This window comes from Pocillopora verrucosa, chromosome 6, assembly GCF_036669915.1.
Source record: "Pocillopora verrucosa isolate sample1 chromosome 6, ASM3666991v2, whole genome shotgun sequence".
Lineage (NCBI taxonomy): Eukaryota > Metazoa > Cnidaria > Anthozoa > Scleractinia > Pocilloporidae > Pocillopora > Pocillopora verrucosa.
Genome location: NC_089317.1, coordinates 22,203,764 through 22,222,854, shown reverse-complemented (window position 1 = coordinate 22,222,854; position 19,091 = coordinate 22,203,764). Strand labels below are relative to the sequence as shown.

The following is a 19,091-nucleotide window of genomic DNA, read 5'->3' as shown; positions in this document are numbered from 1 at the left end:
AGTCAGTCCTACACTTGAAAATGAAAAGGCACTACACTTGTATTTAGTTGAACTTATTAGCTTGGACAGTTTTTTTTAGAATTTTTTAAATTTTAACCCATTGACATCCGATGCGCCCTCATGCGCCCAGAAATAAAACCCCTCTGAAATTCCAATGCGCCCTCATGCGCCCTGTCAGAAATGGCTTGTTTTGATTGGCTGTAGCTTAGAAACAAAACTCCCCTGGGTATTGAAAAGTAGTGAAACGTGACATGCAAAAAATAAGCTTTCGTTTGAGACCAAACTCACTATTCCACGTTAACCGTGCGATTTTTGACAAATTTTTCAAAAATATGTCGTGGTCTAAGACATAGCTTCTGGAAGAATTGATGAAAGTTAATTTTCATCCGATGAAGAGCAAGAAGTCTTCGCTGGTTTTATCATCGAAGAAATTGAAAAAAGCGACAAGCTCGTCAAGCACAGCATGAACAAAACTTGCTTCGCAATGTGGATGACGAGATGGAAGACTTTTTCGACCTACGGTCGCAAGAAAGGGGAAGCGATTCCAATGTTGAGCTATACGCTAGTGAGGAGGAAGAAGGAAGCGACGAAAGTAGTGATGAAGAATCTGCCGCAGAAGAAAGCCGACCAAATGCTCTTCAATGGTCTAGCTAATTGCGACAAATTAATGTTGAGGAATTCTCCATTCGTCGTGGCCCGACCAGAGATCTCGGAGAAAATGCAACTGCCAAAGATTTCTTCAATGTATTTATCGACGATGCTTACATTGACGAAATCGTCCGATACACCGTTGCGTACGCTCGTTCGAAAGGGGATCGATCGTTCACATCTACTCAAGCGGAAATTTCAGCGTATCTCGGGCTAAACATTCTCATTGGAATCCATGAACTTCCTCAGCTGGCAATGTACTGGGATTCTGACGAGTTTGTTGGAGTTGATTGCTTAAAAAAAACGATCCCAGAGCACCGCTTCATGACTCTGGGGAAATATTTACATCTTGCTGACCCGACCGCAGAAGCCCAAAACGATCTCCTCTGCAAAGTTTGCCCCCTTGTAACTCGCTTGGAGCAAAAGTTTGCCTAAGCGAAGAACATATATGCATTGTTCAAAGTGAAACTTTTCATTTAGGCGTAAAAATTGGTTTGTTCTTGCTCATGACTCGCAAAAAGTAATTTTATAGCTGCGCCTTGTGACGTGTCGCGATGTCGCTATGGCGGGCAAATTCAAAATTGACCCGCGTTAGAAAGTTTAGGATTCCTTTTGTTGAGGAGAAATTTGCGATCTGTCTTTTGGTGTTGTATTTGAGGGAAAGCTTTTTACATGATTCTGATGGAATAAGAGTGCAAAAGAGAGTCATCATACTGATAAATACTTTCAAAGCTGAAGGCAACCTTGCTAATGACTCGCTGTACATCATGAAGTTGAATCCGTTCTCTAGCTTTAGAATTTTTTTTGAGAGACCCTGATGCTCAAGTTGAAAACAAAATTTGACAGGGGGAAAGTATATTATTTAATATGCAACTTTGTGCAGTTTCCCTTCAGTAGAGTGAAATGAAGACATTAAAATTTTAAATTATTTTGGCAGTGGTCTGTGTGTTCACTGTAGCAGCCATTTTCTCTGGAATTTCAGGGGGTGGTCTGAGCTCTAAGGTGTGGGGCTCAATGGGTTAACCTTAAAATAATCAATTCAGCAGATATATATTCTAAAGCACAAGTTTGCATTAAATTTGGAGAGAATGTAGGCTTAAGTTTCTTGATTTGACATTGTTCATTTTAAGTGCGATAGCAAGATGTGTTAATTTTTGTCTACAAAATAAAATAACATTGAACTACAAACACTGATCAGCAACTGAAGCACAATTGATACCTACAGTACTATGAGTTTACATGTCAGGATAAAGAGAGTTCAAACCATTGAATAGCAAGTCACTCACAAAATTTACATTAGATTGGGCATGCTGTAATTTCAATTTGTAATATATTAGTTTTCCATTGATTTTGACTTCTTTGCATGCGATTTCCACTTCTTATATCTCCGTTTCTCGGTGCCATCCAATAAAAAATAAAGAATTAATTGTACCACTGGTGCTCAAACAATGAAGTTGCAATTGCACACCCTCCTTAAACAATGTCTGAAAATCATTGCATTCTGATTATTTCAAGTATGTTTATTTTCTATACAATACCAATTAAGACATTAACAGACATGTACTCTATCTCTTTCCTCATGATAAAAATATAAATTTCTCTATCAATATATCAAATACAAACAGAAACCAATGTACATGAACATTACCTTCACATCCCAATTTTTTATATAAAGTTCTGGGCAGATACTAAAATTCTGTACAAAAATTACATCCCAATTTCAGAAGGATTAAAAATGGAGAGGATGCTTCTTATACATCAATTTCATCTAAAATTTTGACTTCAATACAGATAGCTGGTCAACACAAGGCTGTATTTGGTTATTTTGCTCACTGGCTTTTTTCATCCTGCAAGAGAAAAAATATTCAAGTAATGCTAACTGTTTTTAAGTATTTAATGATGGTGAACAAAATTCCATAGTTAAAATCTTAACAAGAGTACAATCCCTGCCCTTGTTTGGCCCTTTAATCTCCCAATATCTGATTTCTAATTCTCCCTTCCATCTGCTGTACCCTTCCTTGAATATCACTTACCAGAATTTAGTGTTTTGTGTGGGTAACACCAGCTTTCTGATAAGTTTGTTTATCCATCAAATGTCCCCAGAATAAAGAATTATAATTTTAACACTCTTACTATCAAGATCTCATTAGTAATTCTCTTTACTGTCTGCCACACAAATCTTGAAGTTAGAATTTGGTATGGGATCAACTAATAATCCAGTAATTGATATATTTTTATTCTTATCACTTTTCTGCTTGAAATTGTATTGATGTTGTAAGGAGAAATTCTCTCTTGGTCACTTATGTGAGTTAAAGGGTTAAGGAGAAGATATATTTTAATTGGCTCTAAGAGTTGTCTTTTTCACTCCAAATTCTCAAAATCAAATCTCCTCACTTTCCTCTATACATTTAATATAATTTCAGCCATTAAAAGTTGATGCTGAATCAGAAAGTTCCCCTCATCAGGGTTTTTCTTTCTGCTCCTTCTCTTTCTAAGTCTTGTTGAATTGACATTGTAATGAGAAATAACTTGTTGGTCACTCCTAGGAAGAAAAGGGATGAAGTGCCGGGTTGAAAATGCTTAGTCTATTTCATCTAAAGGGCTGGAAAAATTGTCCTTTAGTTATAAGGAAGAAAAACATTTTACATTAATTAATTAAAAAGCCTGCTTCATAGCTTATAAATTGTTTCCAGTGATTAAAAGCAGACCTGGGTATCATCATGTATGCTCAAGATAAATGTTTAAATCTTTTTCAAGAAACACTTTAAATCTGGTTGTTCAAAATGTGAGTGGTGTTATGTTACTGGTAAATTTGCTTACACTTGGGATGAGCACAGCATTTGTTTTATTTACTTTTAACTGGCAGGACTGTGCTCTCTATCCTTCAAATGAAAAATGACTGTAATATGTTCTAAGAATATTGAATGAAACTCAAAATTTACTAAGATAAAACAAAGGAACTAAAGTTTCATAAAGATATGACGTATAGCATGCCTTTGAAGGCTTACCTTTCATGCAGATCTTTACATTTATCTTCTGAGAGGCTGCTCTTAAGTTTCATTATGGCTTTTTTACACTGGACTGCCAGGGCCTTATAGCATTGTTCTTTGCTTTTGTTGTGTACAGGATTGTCCCAGTCAGGCATCCCCTCAACATATTCCCAAGCCAGTAGAACATAGTTCACAGTTGATTCCCAAAGTTGTGAGTTAAGTAAAGTCTGGCCTTGGGCGACACATTCCTTCTGTGAAATAGTATTACCAGAACCATTTAATCTAAGATATTTGTTCAATTTTACACTTTTTGTTGAAAAAGCAAAGTTTTTTTTCAACATGGGACAAATAAAAATATGTGAATTCTCCCAAAGCGTTTGAAGACTTACAAATTTTGATGTCAGACCTCCAAACAACAGAGTTACTTTTAATGAAGAGAATTTTTTTGGAAACTAGCTAGTTCACGGACTATGAGTAAGTTGGTTAGTGATCAGCAGTTCTGATAGTGTGGTGAGGGAAAAACAAAGAAAAATGGTAACTTATGGGCTTGATGAAAGCAAGATTTGATAGTTATGTTCTGTCCTAGTTGAATCCCTAAAAGACTGCACTAGAAAATATCAAAATCTTCGAGAAAGATTCTGTTATTTATGTGCTACCTGCCCACAATTTCCCACTGACACAAGATTTGTCACACAAGTAAGAATTGAAAGAATGAAGTTGTAGAGTAGTCAATAGCATTGGTTCATGCACTTCAAATACTCACCTTGAAAGTTGTTAGATGAGTGTTTACCCGGCGATAACAAAAAGCATCTCGCGAGGAACCGTAACGAGTGTAAGGGAAGGACTTGTAAATGTTTCTTTGCAAGCGCTTCAATCTTTCTTCTAATTCTGTAAGATCTGGTTCAGGGATGAGGCTTCGTAATTCCTTACAAGAAAAAATGTTTATTAGCTGGAGCACAAAGAATTTTAACAGCATTTAAAAATCAAATCAACATAACAATAAAAGATGCGTCCTAATTGTTTAAAAATGGCGTCTTTCTTTCGTTCTGCGATCTGACTCAAGTTCAAAAAGATGATTTTCAGATTATAGTTTACCTGTTCAAGATCTGGATGTCTTTCTGCCACTAAAGTTTCCAATATATCCACCAGTTGAGCCTTGGTCAGGCCGTTAAGAGTCACAGATAAAGCAGGTGATTGACTCTCGTTACGCGGGCCTCCAAGACGAAGCCTCTTTCGGTTTGGTTTGCTCACTTTTGGAGGGCCATCCTGTGGCGTTTCAGGAGTCATAAACACTGAATTTACTCCACAATCTGCTTCACTACCGATGATTTGGTCCTCATTGCCAGTACTTCCGAGTGTTTCGGGCTTCTGTAGGAATTTCTGCATGCTAGCTTGCACATGTTCTGCTTTTCTCTTTCTCGAGCTCGGGGAGGTCAAAGAAACGAAGATGTCCCTCTCCGGAGAGCTCTCGTGGCCGCTTGCCGCCGTGTTTGAGCTTAGATTGGTGATATCCTTCATCACAGACATTATCACGGGCAAATAAAAGAGTTTTAAAGCAAAGAAGTTGACTAAGGTTCTTCTTTCTACGAGGCAAGCAGTGAATGAAATTACGTTACCGCGCGAATAACTAAAACAAAGCAAATTTCCCCGCCAAGAGGTCAAGCGCTGTGATTGGTTAATCTTCGCACCGACTTGAAAATTAAGTAGACTATACAGGGACTGGACTGCTGGATGAAATGTAAGGAACATCTAGTAATTTTTTTATAGAAGGGTTATGTTGAGACCACTCAAATATATATTTTCATGAATATTTGAAACGTTTTGAAACTATCACTTGAATGATCCAAAGGTTAAAATATTTATTAATTGTAGAGATAATTTAATCAGTTGCGATGATCTGGGGCAGTATTTTATCATTACTGAAAAAAGCGCAGTGTTGCAAGATAGACCCTCTACTTATGAGTTCTACCTTTTTGGAATATAACTATTTCCATCCCTGTAAAAATAAATACTCTCAAGCATTTGGGAATCAAGGTCTCTTTACTGTAAGCCGATTAGTGAGCTAGATCTCTTCCGAATGTAGCCTACGGATACGCCGTCCTTTTCAACGCTTCGGCACGAGTTATACGAGCACTTCTTCACCAACGGGAAATTATGAGGCCTCGACCTACGCGACCTGGCGAGAGATCTGTAGGGGGTCTAACAGACCCTTGGAAAATCTCATCCCGTCTCAAATCTACTGCGCGGGCGGAGGAACGCGCGTAGTGTAGCTGATATGAGAGCCGAGTCGCAGACTATTTCGAATGTCGCTCAATATAACGTCAGTGAAGCGCGAGCAAGCGTAACGGTAGAATAAAAATGACTTCGACTGCCAAGATTTTGTAGCAAAGTGAAATGAAAGGTGCGAAAGTCACTAGGAGAAAAACTCTTTGTAAGTTGAAAGATCTGTTAAACATTGCACAGAATGATTTGGTTTTGTTCATCTCTGTTTCGGTGAACCTTTTTTTTTTTAACTGACTATGACGCGATTTATACTTTACACAATCGTCCATATCTTCCGTCCAGCTAAGGGAAGTCCTAAAAAGTCTAAGAAACCAGGAAATGTCAAAGAAACACGAAAAAAATGTCAAAGTTCCGGCAAGACGAATTCAACTCCGGCTACAGAGAACACCACAGAAACAAAGTATAGAAAGCCGAAAACGTCAAGTGTTGCAGAGGGTTCAACAAGTGCTGAGCAAACAGCAGCAGGTTAGTTCATTGCAAGATAGTGTTGCAGTTTTACTTACTTCTAAAATTCTAGTTCCTGGCATCCATTTGTTTCTTTTTACATCGATATTTGTGTATGAAGGTTTGTATAAGAAAAAACAGATTATTAGTTTTTGGTGAGTCTGAATATTTTATTATCCTGTGCTTTATTTATTCAACTGCCATTGATTTCTTAATTTATTTTTCAAATAGTTTGTCTTACACGTCAACCCTGCATGGGGTGGTCCGACTAAACCGTTGTAACACAAAACCATTTTAACACAAAACCCTCATACGCTAGAAGGCCAAGGCCACTTTCGCTCAAAAATTCCAAAGTATATGAGGGTGGCTACAAGGGTCACACTGCATTTTCAAAGAAGTAAGAGGGGCGGGGGGGGGGGATAAGGGCTGCATACTTATTCAGTCTGCAGAATCTCACACCCCGTGAAACAACGGTTTACACATCCGATGGTACCAATTGAAGCCATTACTGTGTACTCCCCAACCCTCCCCCCTCCTAATCAGGATGTGGCCAAAGGAATCGGAGAGGTGGGGAGGAGTTGCATTGGTGATTAACTCGCATCCCGAGTGAAGAGAGAAGAAAGCCCATGAATTATGTTTTAAAGCTTGAAATTTACGGAAATGGTTGAGTGTGCAAACGGCAAAATGAAGGGGAAGTGGAGTATCCGATGCCAAGAATACCAGGTAGGTCATAATCTTTTTTTCCTATACTAACAAATTACCGTATCATTCTTTAGACGAGCGCCGTCTGAGAAAACTGAAGGTTTACCTCAAAAGCGTCTCTTATAACGGTTGCGAGGGGACGAACCTGCCAAACCTGAATGCTCTGTACCAGGACCAGTTATTAGTGGACGAATTCCCGTGCAACGAGCTTTCAAAACCTGTGGAATTCAAATGTAACCCTACGCCATTTGTAATAGCGAGCTGTTTTAATAGAGCTCAAGCGACAGACAGCAGCAAGGACAGGGGAAACAAAACCAAAGGGAGGGCACCTAGAAATCAATATGTCACTCCACGGAAGAGAAGTACAAAGAAATCTGACTTCCCTCCAACAAACTCACCACTGAAACATTGTTCACCGTTCATGTTATCGCAAATGAAAACCATAAGCGCTGCTATTTCAAACCCAGTAAACATAAACATACCCTTCAACGGAAAAGGCCAAAAAATAGAAAAAAGAAAACCTCAGAGGGAAGAGAAAAAATCCAAAGAACAAAAGGAATTAACGGCTAAATTGGAGCAAAAAGGAAAAGGAAAGGCTAAAAACTAGGTATCACTGACCTCTTCGTAGTTACTTTGACAAATAAACTACAAAAAATTCAATATACGAGTTAAGACTGCTTTCAGATGAGAATCATGTTGTGTAATGTTTATCTCTCGGCCAATGAAAGACAAATATTTCCAACGTCGCGGATTGGGAAGGCCGTGCGCCGTGCGCATATGTAAAACTACTTACCCAGCCCGACATGCACCCTTGCGCGTAATAGGTGATAAGCAGTTCAATCTCCGTATTGATTTTGCGTTACAACAAATAATAGTATGAAATATTAACTTGTGTCTTTGCGAATCTTTCGTGTTCGTTTAATTTCTTCCCCAGACTTTTACTCGCACTCAGCTTGCAAACGAGGTTCTCCCGAGGCATGACATGTGCTTTGAGTTAACTGTTTTCGTCTTTGGCCGAAATGATTTCATTTTCTTTGCATTCTAAATCGAGATAATGCCTCCGAAGAAACTACCGAAGTTAGATGATATTCAAAGTCAATGAAAACTTTCAACTTTTTTTAACTGTCTTAACACAGAATCGAAAGCCGAGTTGGCCGAGAATGTGGCAAACATAAAAACAACCAAGATGCGACTAATTTAGTGTTAACAACTGGGTTGAAAACGTAAATTGACCACCATAAAGAATAAAAAAGCCAACGTTTCGAGCGTTAGCCCTTCGTCAGAGCGATTGGGGGAATTGTGGGTCGTGTGTGGGTTTATAAACAGAAAGTGGAGCTACGCTATTGGTGGGAGTATGGTGACGAGATAACAAGAATAAATTAGTTGAATGAAAAGCGCTCGTTGATACCGTGGAGATTGTTTTCAATGTGAGAGTTTTTCAGGTGCCCGAGTGTTTCACCTCAGTATGCTATTAAAACGGAACCCAAGTGAATCTTTATTTTCCGTGACGTTGTTTTCCATGGAGATGTTCGTAATGTCCTCTCTTTGTTTCGAGTCGAAATCAGAGATGTAAATGAGCATTTTGAGTATTCAAACTAAACCAATCGGAAAACAGTCTAATTTAGTATTATCAACTGAGTTGACAACGTAAATTGGCCACCGTAAAAAGTTTCAAAGCTGAAGTTTCGAGCGTTAGCCCTTCCTCAGATTAGTTCTCTCCGCAGCAGGCGGCAACTGGTTACTGAAAAATATATACACCGTTCACAAAGTTGGGTGACCACCAGAATAAAAATATTGGAGTGTGAAAAACGATGATGAGACAAAGTCGAGCGTTTTCACGTCGATCGATTTAAGAGCCGTTTTCTCACACAGAGTTTCCAGTAAAACTATTATCTACCTCAACACTAAATGAGTTATAGGCTTATGCATAGAAAACAAAGGAAACAAAAGAAGTGGGCTCTCTGAGAAAACCCATTTCAGGTTTATGCAAATTTTCCAAAATTCGATAGACAATTCCTAGTTAAAATTTCCCTTTCGTGTGCCTTTCAGTTATGCTGATTTATACGCACAAGATGTGAAGCTCGAGTGAGCAAAAAATTTAGGTTAACCGATTCTTTCGTTATCGAAGCACTTCACTGTGTAGTTGAATCTAAGATTACGTAACGAATCGTTACATACATACATAAGCTTTATTTATCCTCGGATTTCAGTGTAGCTTACGAGCTAGTATCTCCGATCCTAATTACTAATTTTAAAAGCAAGAACAAGGCTAAAAAGAGAAAAAAAATTCATAATATAATAATAGAATAATATAATAATCATTAATATAATAATATAATGTAATATTAATGTAATAGTGTATTAGTGTATTATTAATGTAATATTAATTGTTGAGCTAGCTGCTTATGTAACCCTGCTGTGAAGTGCGTGACCATTCTCATTAGACCTTCGCTACGTCAAAGCCATGCAGGTTCCATTGCAGAGCGAGTTATTCATTCGATCTGCCGCGTAGTGATAGCTGAAGTTCTTTAAGATGGCCTTTACTGTTAGAATGAAAAGTAATCACTCTCTCTCGATCTCATCTGTTCGGACTATGTAGTTCATACACCATGGTCTCCTTGGTTTTCTGCCATCGATACCAATGAGTTCTCTTTCGTCTATTTCAGTCGAGGATGCACCAAAAACAAAACCTTTTTCAGAAATCCTAGGTCCGCTCCGTCTTCTAGTTTTCGGAACAGCTTGGATGTTTTTCGTGGAAACGAAAGGTCAGCCCCTTGGAAAGCAAAATCCAAGTAGAAAATGTCAAGAAATATGGGAAAGTATTCCGCAACAAACTACCAGGCGTCGAAATTATTAGTTTATACGATCCTGCCGACGTTGCAAAGTTACTTCGATCGGATCCCAAATATCCTGAGAGAATGGACTTTCCATCTCTAAATTTCTACCGGGAAATAAGGAATGAAATTCCTGGCGTTTTCTTTGTCAATGGTGAAGAATGATGTAAGCTACGAAGCGTCCTGAATGCTTCGACCGAAAGAAGTCGCCAGCTACACTCAGGGTTTCAGTAAAATTATCAGCGATTTTATTGACCGATTACGATTAGTTCGAGAGCCTGGTAGGTCAGACAAAGAAAACGAAGTTAGTGAACTCGATAATGAACTTTTCAAATGGTCGTTTGAGTCTGTGGCGGAGATATTGTTTGACAAGGTTTAGTTGTCTTGTGGAAGAAATCAACGAAGAGGCACAGACATTCATAAAAGCCCTCGGAGATTTTCTGGCGCATGCGGTCGAGGTCGGTTTTTTTGCTTACTTGGTTTTACAAGATCTACGAGACCCAGAAATTTGAAAAGTTTTTCGATAATTTTGTCACGATGTACGAGTATGCCGAACTATTTATCGGGAGAAGAATCAAGGAACTGGAGGAGAAGTCGTGCAAGCCATCAAAGGAAACAGGACTGGGACAAGTGCATGGTTGCACATGGCGGACGCACTTTTTTTAGCTCTGTGGCTCCCTGAGAGAAAACAATACGTAAGAGGAGTGATCTTAGTAGTGCCAGTGGCGAAGAATCTACAAATTCACCAAATGCAAAGCGACTTAACGAAGAAAACTCAGCGGCATTTTAGGCCACTGCACGTGGCAGTCAACCTAACGAAAAACGAGCACAGGATTTAACATTGGCGACGATTTGTGAAGCGCTTAAGAGAATTGAAACAAATAACAGCCTAATGCTCGAACAGTAGACAGTCCTGAAAAGAAATTATGAAGAGCTACGAGCTAGTCTCGAGTTCACACAAACCACAGTCGACTCTATAGTGAAGGAAAACGAAGACCTAAAGAACAGGATAAAAGCGATGGAGAAAAACTATGCCTCTCTACAGCAGAGAGTCGGAGATCCGGTAGAAACTTGCAAGGCACAACATGTTTCCATGGAGGAGAAATTAAATTAATAATTAAAATGTACGATGATCTTGAACAATACACCACAAAATTAATTTATATATATGGGAGATGTCAATACATACAGTGCTCTCTGTGGTTGGAAATTCTACCTTTGCAACGCCAGAAACGCTCGCTCGTATGCCATACCTGAAGGCCTGGTTACGAGAGACCCTCCGCCTATATCTTGTTCTCTCCGCTATCCCGCAAAGACCGAAAGAAGACATAATAGTAGGGGGGCTACTATATCCCTAGGGGCACTGTTCAAGTTGAGTTCCTTGTTCGCCAAATGGGGCGAGATGAGAGTATTTTTTAAGATGCCAAAGCGTTCAAACCGGAGATACCACTTTGATCGAATTGGCAGAAGCTTTCGCTTCTCTTCCATTTGGATTCGGAACACGTATGTTCCTCGGTGGACGTATTGCCGAGTTAGAGCTTCATCTGCTAATGGTCAGAATCGTGCAGCAGTTTGACATCTCTTGCCCACCGGAGGCAGAGAATGTGGAGCTGTTCATGAGAGGGGTCTTCAACTACGACAACGAGTCAAGTTTTCATGTCACACAGTTCACATTGCATTGTAACGCTGTTTTGAGCTCAAAGTGGGACAAATTCTGATGACAACTCGTTTAAAAAATACGCACTCATTAGTTCAAAGCTAAGGTGTTCAATAAGCCACATTTAATATGTCAGTTTCAACCATTTCAGCGATTCCCTACATCTGATGAATATTTTTTCTTCTGGCTGCCAATCACTTTACATTTTATTTCTCTTAAGAATTATTCAGTGGTTTTACTTGAGGGTCACATTTTCCCCTTAATTTTGAGTAGTCTTCATTGTAGTTTGCTAGATAATGTATTTTGATTCGGTGTTTTGAAGTATTAGAAAAGTTATCTTGCTAAACTGCATATGTGTATTTGTGTATTTCAAATACATTTCAACGGTCTTATGAATTATTTTTCTCGCATGTGAATTTTGTCGTATTCTTTCGGTTTTCATTGTATATTTATTGTACTGTAACCCGGAGATATAGCACAAAAGTAACAGACGAAGAATCTATTGAGTTTTTTGGTCAACAAAAAGAATTCCCATGCATAAAATTTTCTTTGATAATAAAGTAACCTTTTCCAGGTGTTCAGTTGATAAAACGGAGCGAAATAGAAGTGGCAGTGCAAAAGTGAAGGATAATAAATATACAAAAGTATCTATGAGCATACAAGAGTCTGTGCGAGGATACAGCGGTATCTACGCATAGGGGTATCGATTAAATTGATAACATTACAGGGGTATCCCTGAGAATACAAGGGTTTGCATTACTGTAAAAGTGTATCTCTTTTTTCTTTTCTTTAAATTTATTTATTTTGGCATGTTGAATCACAATATTTCTTGTCAAAAGCTTTGCAAGAAATTTCCAAAAAAATTAAGCTTAGAAAAAACCTTTTTTTCAAGTCACATTTGTTTAAAAGTCTCTTGAATTGACTAACTAATCGCCTTTGAAAAATAATTAAAAGTTTTCTTTCCTTGATGAACTAATCACGTTCGAAATCTAAAAATTGTTACACTTTGCTTGGCTCGTTCACTGAACCATTGACTTATCAAAAATGGAGTTTTTTAACTTCGGAACTCTTGTAAAGAGATAACACCATACGCTGGTTTGTTTCAGATTATTAAACTTAGATGTGTGATGAGCATTTTACAGAAATGCCTTCCACTGTGTATCGATCCGAGTTGTCCTTCGCACTGAGAAGGCGTCCTTTTTCTACAGGCTAGTAATTAAATAGTTCCGAGCTTTACTAAGTCTAATTCATTCTGCTACAGAGGTTTCATCAAAGTTATGGCTCTTAAGGTGTGCTAGGCACCAGCCAGTTTCCAAAATCAAATGTCACGTTGTCGCCTATTAACATAAATGGCGCCCATTGAGAAACTTTCTCAAAGCCATTATTTCTCATCCACTTCCTAGCCTTATGAAGAGACTCACTGGCGCTTTCACCGCGGAACAAATGTTTGTAGAAACAAGTCATGAACTGCTCTGTGGCTGTGTCATCCAGGGCACATCGTGCCGCTAATACTGAACGAGCTCCGGATCCTAAGAACGCTCGGGCAATTCCAATAACTCCCTCGGTTCTAATCTGTCCACGAGCACTGTGACAACAACTAAGCACCACTAGTTTAGCTCGCAACCGAGTTTTGGAAATATCGGCCATCGTCAAAAGATAATCTTCTTCTCGAGGAAAAGGCGGGAGTGGGGAATGGTACTTGGGAGAAAGAGCAATCTCCCCTTTTTCGGGATCTCCATGGGCAGCAATGTGTATCAGGCTCACTGAATCTATAGCTTGGAGTACAGAATGCTTTGTCGCGGAATCTCCTATCAAAGGCGTTATGCCGAGAAGTCTTCCAATCATCTCTGCTTCCTTTCTTGCACACGGCAATGGTATTACATTTCTGCACCTTCCCTTGTAAATCACCTTTCCAACCACAGGGTCACCCACTATCAGAGCCCCGATCTGACTGTGATAGTCTGGAGGACTGTCTTGAACAAGCTTGAGAGTCGTCAGAGAGGGAACTATGCGAATCCTGTATGTCTCTGATAAATACTCGCCTCCTTCGTCAGTCAAGGCTGCAAATGGCACTTGGTACAAACAGGAATCAGGGACAATTATGATCTCGGGCTGCTTCAGTAAACTGGCCACAGGAGCGATAATTATCTTGTAACACAAGTGAAGACTTGTTTTGAAATCTTTGGCATCGTAGTCACGCAGCACTGAGCGGTTGTCGTAGTGAAATGACATTAGTTCGGTGTCATCTAAAGGATGATCTTCGCAATTCTGTTCGGGCAAAATGGCGTGGCTGCGGAAGGCTTCTTTAAAAAACTCATCCAACTCAGGCACTATTCCAGTCATCCGGTTTTTGTCCAAGCTCACTTTCTTTTCTGAAAAATGAATAGCTCCCGTCGCTTTAAATATCCAAAACCGTAAATCATTTGTACCAACCGAAATGTACAGGCATGCGCAGTCTGCTTCTTTTGTGATGATCCCTTGAATGCCACATGAAGATTGTGGATCGCTTGAAATCTGCTCTTGAAGAGAGTACCGAGCTGCCATCAAGTTGGCCAGGCCTCTTGCCCTTCTCAGCTCTTCGACGTAAAGGGCGTCTTGAGGTTTTCCAGTGGAAGAAAGCAACTCACTGAACAACTTGTAGGGAAAGGTGCCGTGCTCTTCTAAAAGACATATTTGAAACTGATCGTTTTCTTTAAGAAAACCTCTCAAAGTTTCGAACTTTTCGATGCCTTGAAAAAGATACGTAGAAGCCTCTTCAAGATGACCTTGTGACACCTTTAACGCGATTAGAAAAAAAAGGCAGTGAAACTCGTTCAAGTTGTGTCCAATATCCCTACTTAATAGGAGAGCTTGCTTAAGGTATTCTTCGGCCGTGTCATATTTACCAAGCAAGAGGAAACACGTTCCTAAATCGTTGTAGTTGACTACTATTTCTTCTTTCATACCAATTTCCGTATTAATTGTAAGGGCTTTCTCGTAATATTGTTGAGCCTTGTCATATTCACCACACTGATATGAAATTATCCCAAGGTGTCTGTAATTTGCTGCTTCTCCGCTTCTATCACCGATACCCTTTCCAACTGCCATTGCCTTCTTTAGATAGTCGTCAGCCTTTGCATACTTGCCAAGTGAGAGGAACAAATCTGTGAGGATTTCATAGCATATTCCTTCTCCATTCCTGTCTCCAATTTCTATTCTGATAGCGAGTGCCTTCTTCAGATATTCTTGGGCCCTGTCATATTGACCGAGTAATCGGAACAAAATTCCTAAGTTTGCGTACCCTATTGCTTCTCCATTCCTGTCACCGATTTCTGTATTGAGAGCGAGTGCTTTTTCCTGATATTCTCGGGCCTTGTCATATTGACAGAGTGATTGGAACAAAGTTCCTAGGTTTCCATAGCTTTTTGCTTCTCCATTCCTGTCACCAATTTCTATTCTGATAGCAAGTGCTCTCTCCTGATACTCTCGGGCCTTGTCATATTGACAGAGTGATTGGAACAAAGATCCTAGGTTTCCGTAGCTTGTTGCTTCTCCATTCCTGTCACCAATCTCTATTCTGATAGCGAGTGCTTTCTCCTGATATTCTCGGGCCTTGTCATATTGATAGAGTAATTGGAACAAAGTTCCTAGGTTTCCGTAGCTTGTTGCTTCTCCATTCCTGTCACCAATTTCTATTCTGATAGCAAATGCTCTCTCCAGATATTCTCGGGCCTTGTCATATTGACCTAGTGATTGAAACAAAATTCCTAGGTTTCCGCAGATGGTTGCTTCTCCATTCCTGTCACCAATTTCTACTTTGATAGGGAGTGCTCTCTCCTGATATTCTCGGGCCTTGTCATATTGACAGAGTGATTGGAACAAAGTTCCTAAGTTTCCATAGTTTGCTGCTTCTCCATCCCTGTTACCAATTTCTATATTGATAGCGAGTGCTTTCTCCTGATATTCTCGGGCCTTGTCATAATGTCCGAGTATTTGGAACAAAGTTCCTAGGTCTCCGTAGTTTGGTGCCTCTCCATTCCTGTCACCAATTTCTATTCTGATAGCGAGTGCTTTCTCCTGATATTCTCGGGCCTTGTTATATTGACCGAGTGATTGGAACAAAGCTCCAAGGTTTCCATAGCTTCTTGCTTCTCCATTCCTGTCACCAATTTCTATTCTGATAGCGAGTGCTTTCTCCTGATATTCCCGGGCCTTGTCATATTGACCGAGTGATTTGAACAAAGTTCCTAATTTTCCGTAGCTGGATGCTTCTCCATTCCTGTCACCAATTTCTGTTCTGATAAGGAGTGCTTTCTCCTGATATTCTCGGGCCTTGTCATATTGACAGAGTGATTGGAACAAAGATCCTAGGTTTCCGCAGATGGTTGCTTCTGCATTCCTGTCACCAATTTCTACTTTGATAGGGAGTGCTTTCTCCTGATATTCTCGGGCCTTGTCATATTGACGGAGTGATTGGAACAAAGTTCCTAGGTTTCTGTAGTTTGTTGCTTCTCCATCCCTGTCACCAATTTCTATATTGATAGCGAGTGCTTTCTCCAGATATTCTCGGGCCTTGTCATATTGACAGAGTGTTAGGAACAAAGTTCCTAGGTTTCCGTAGCCTCGAGCTTCTCCATTCCTGTCACCAATTTCTTTACTGATACCGAGTGCTTTCTCCTGATATTCTCGGGCCTTGTCATATTGACAGAGCGATTCAAATAAAGTTCCTAGGTTTCCGTAGCTTGTTGCTTCTCCATTCCTGTCACCAATTTCTATTTTGATAGCGAGTGCTTTTTCCTGAAATTCTCGGGACTTGTCATATTGACAAAGTGATTGGAACAAAGCTCCTAGGTTTGCGTAGCTGGTGGCTTCTCCATTCCTGTCACCAATTTCCATTCTGATAGCGAGTGCTTTCTTTTGATATTCTCGGGCCTTATCATATTGACAGAGTGTTAGGAACAAAGTTCCTAGGTTTCCGTAGCTTGTTGCTTCTCCATTCCTGTCACCAATTTCTATCCTGATAGCGAGTGCTTTCTTGTGATATTCTTGGGCCTTGTCATACTGACAGAGTGTTCGGAACAAAGTTCCAAGGTTTCCGTTGCTAGTTGCTTCTCCATTCCTGTCACCAATCTCTATTCTGATAGCGAGTGCTTTCTCCTGATAATCTCGGGCCTTGTCATATTGACAGAGGGATTCGAACAAAGTCCCTAGGTTTCCGTAGCTTGTTGCTTCTCCATTCCTGTCACCAACTTCTATTTTGATAGCGAGTGCTTTCTCCTGATATTCTCGGGCCTTGTCATATTGACAGAGTGCTTGAAACAAAGCTCCTAGGTTTCTGTAGCTTGTTGCTTCTCCATCCCTGTCACCAATTTCTATTTTGATAGCAAGTGCTTTCTCCTGATATTCTCGGGACTTGTCATATTGACAGAGTGATCGGAGCAAAGCTCCCAAGTTTGCGTAGCTAGTTGCTTCTCCATTCCTGTCACCAATCTCTATTCTGATAGCGAGTGCTTTCTCCTGATAATCTCGGGCCTTGTCATATTGACAGAGGGATTCGAACAAAGTCCCTAGGTTTCCATAGCTAGTTGCTTCTCCATTCTTGTCACCAATCTCTATTCTGATAGCGAGTGCTTTCTCCTGATAATCTCGGGCCTTGTCATATTGACAGAGGGATTTGAACAAAGTCCCTAGGTTTCCGTAGGTTGTTGCTTCTCCATTCCTGTCACCAATTTCTACTTTGATAAGGAGTGCTTTTTCCTGATATTCTCGGGACTTGTCATATTGACAAAGTGATTGGAACAGAGTTCCTAGGTTTCCGTAGCTGGTTGCTTCTCCATTCCTGTCACCAATCTCTATTCTGATAGCGAGTGCTTTCTCCTGATATTCTCGGGCCTTGTCATATTGACCAAGTGACTGGAACAAAGCTCCTAGGTTTGCGTAGCTGGTGGCTTCTCCATTCCTGTCACCAATTTCTATTCTGATAGCGAATGCTTTCTCCTGATATTCTCGGGCCTTGTTATATTGACCGAGTGATTGGAACAAAGCTCCCAGGTTTCCGCAGCTGTTTGCTTCTCCATTCCTGTCACCAATTTCTACTTTGATAGAGAGTGCTTTCTCCTGATATTCTAGGGACTTGTCATATTGAGAAAGTGATTGAAACACAGTTCCTAGGTTTCCGTAGCTGGTTGCTTCTCCATTCCTGTCACCAATTCCTATCCTGATAGCGAGTGCTTTCTCCTGATATTCTCGGGCCTTGTCATATTGACCGAGTGATTGGAATAATGCTCCTAGGTTTGTGTAGCTATTGGCTTCTCCATTCCTGTCACCAATTTCTAATCTGATAGCGAGTGCTTTCTCGTGATATTCACGGGCCTTGTCATATTGACAGAGTGATTCAAATAAAGTTCCAAGGTTTCCATAGCTTGTTGCTTCTCCATTCCTGTCACCAATTTCTATTTTGATAGCGAGTGCTTTCTCCTGATATTCTTGGGACTTGTCATATTGACAGAGTGATCGGAACAAAGCTCCCAAGTTTGCGTAGCTGGTGGCTTCTCCATTCCTGTCACCAATTTCTAATCTGATAGTGAGTGCTCTCTCCTGATATTCTCGGGCTTTGTCATATTGACCGAGTGATCGGAACAAAGTTCCTAGGTTTCCGCAGATGGTTGCTTCTCCATTCCTGTCACCAATTTCTACTTTGATAGGGAGTGCTTTCTCCTGATATTCTAGGGACTTGTTATATTGAGAAAGTGATTGAAACACAGTTCCTAGGTTTCCGCAGATGGTTGCTTCTCCATTCCTGTCACCAATTTCTATCCTGATAGCGAGTGCTTTCTCCTGATATTCTCGGGCCTTGTGATATTGACCGAGTGACTGGAACAAATCTCCTAGGTTTGCGTAGCTGGTGGCTTCTCCATTCCTGTCACCAATTTCTATTGTGATGGCGAGTGCTCTCTCCTGATATTCTCGAGCCTTGTTATATCGACCGAGTGAATGAAACAAAGCTCCTAGGTTTCCGTAGCTGGTTGCTTCTCCATTCCTGTCACCAATTTCTATTCTAATAGCGAGTGCTTTCTCCTGATATTCTCGGGCCTTGTTATATTGACAATGTGATTGGAACATTTTTCCGAGCTTTGCGTAGCATTTTGCCAAGCCATGCGTGTTTCCCATAGTTTTCATGATGTTGATTGCTGATTCGTAAAATTTCCAGGCCTCCATTAATTTACTTTGTATCTGAAGTATTTCTGCCAGCCTTAAATGTAGCCATCCTTTTTCCGCGGTGTCATTAGAGTCTAGGTATAGGAGTTCCCTGAGGTATTTTTCTGAACTTGTGTAATCCTTTATAGAAACGTAAGCACAGATTAATTCTTCGTAGATTTCTCGGAATGTAAAGTTTGCCAATGAACTTTCGATAGCCCGCGCTTGACTGTGTAATATAATCAAACATTCCTTGTACACCTCGATGGCTTGCAACACGCGACTAGTTTTGCGAAGGAACTCGGCGACCATTATACCTATGGAGATAGCTGATATGGCTTCTTTTATGCTGTTCAT

The 19,091-nt window shown here is 40.1% G+C and overlaps 2 protein-coding genes and 3 pseudogenes across 2 annotated transcripts; 3 read left to right on the top strand and 2 right to left on the bottom strand.

Moving 5' to 3' along the window:
- Window positions 1–498: 498 nt before the first annotated feature.
- LOC131788586 (piggyBac transposable element-derived protein 5-like) lies at window positions 499–1,083 on the top strand (annotated as a pseudogene).
- A 666-nt stretch (window positions 1,084–1,749) lies between these two features.
- On the bottom strand, window positions 1,750–5,239 carry LOC131783549 (uncharacterized). The gene is made up of 4 exons (XM_059100307.2): window positions 4,734–5,239; window positions 4,402–4,563; window positions 3,657–3,889; window positions 1,750–2,495 (listed from the first exon to the last, which is right to left on the bottom strand). Exons 1-4 carry the CDS (start codon window positions 5,163–5,165, stop codon window positions 2,417–2,419), a joined length of 906 nt encoding a protein of 301 aa, XP_058956290.2. The 5' UTR covers window positions 5,166–5,239; the 3' UTR covers window positions 1,750–2,416.
- A 793-nt stretch (window positions 5,240–6,032) lies between these two features.
- LOC131783542 (uncharacterized) lies at window positions 6,033–8,112 on the top strand (annotated as a pseudogene).
- Window positions 8,113–9,708: 1,596 nt separating this feature from the next.
- Window positions 9,709–10,567, top strand: LOC131783543 (cytochrome P450 27C1-like; annotated as a pseudogene).
- A 2,234-nt stretch (window positions 10,568–12,801) lies between these two features.
- On the bottom strand, window positions 12,802–19,091 carry LOC131783588 (tetratricopeptide repeat protein 28-like). Its single transcript, XM_066168992.1, has 2 exons — window positions 17,092–19,091; window positions 12,802–14,460 (listed from the first exon to the last, which is right to left on the bottom strand). Exons 1-2 carry the CDS (start codon window positions 19,089–19,091, stop codon window positions 12,843–12,845), a joined length of 3,618 nt encoding a protein of 1,205 aa, XP_066025089.1. The 3' UTR covers window positions 12,802–12,842.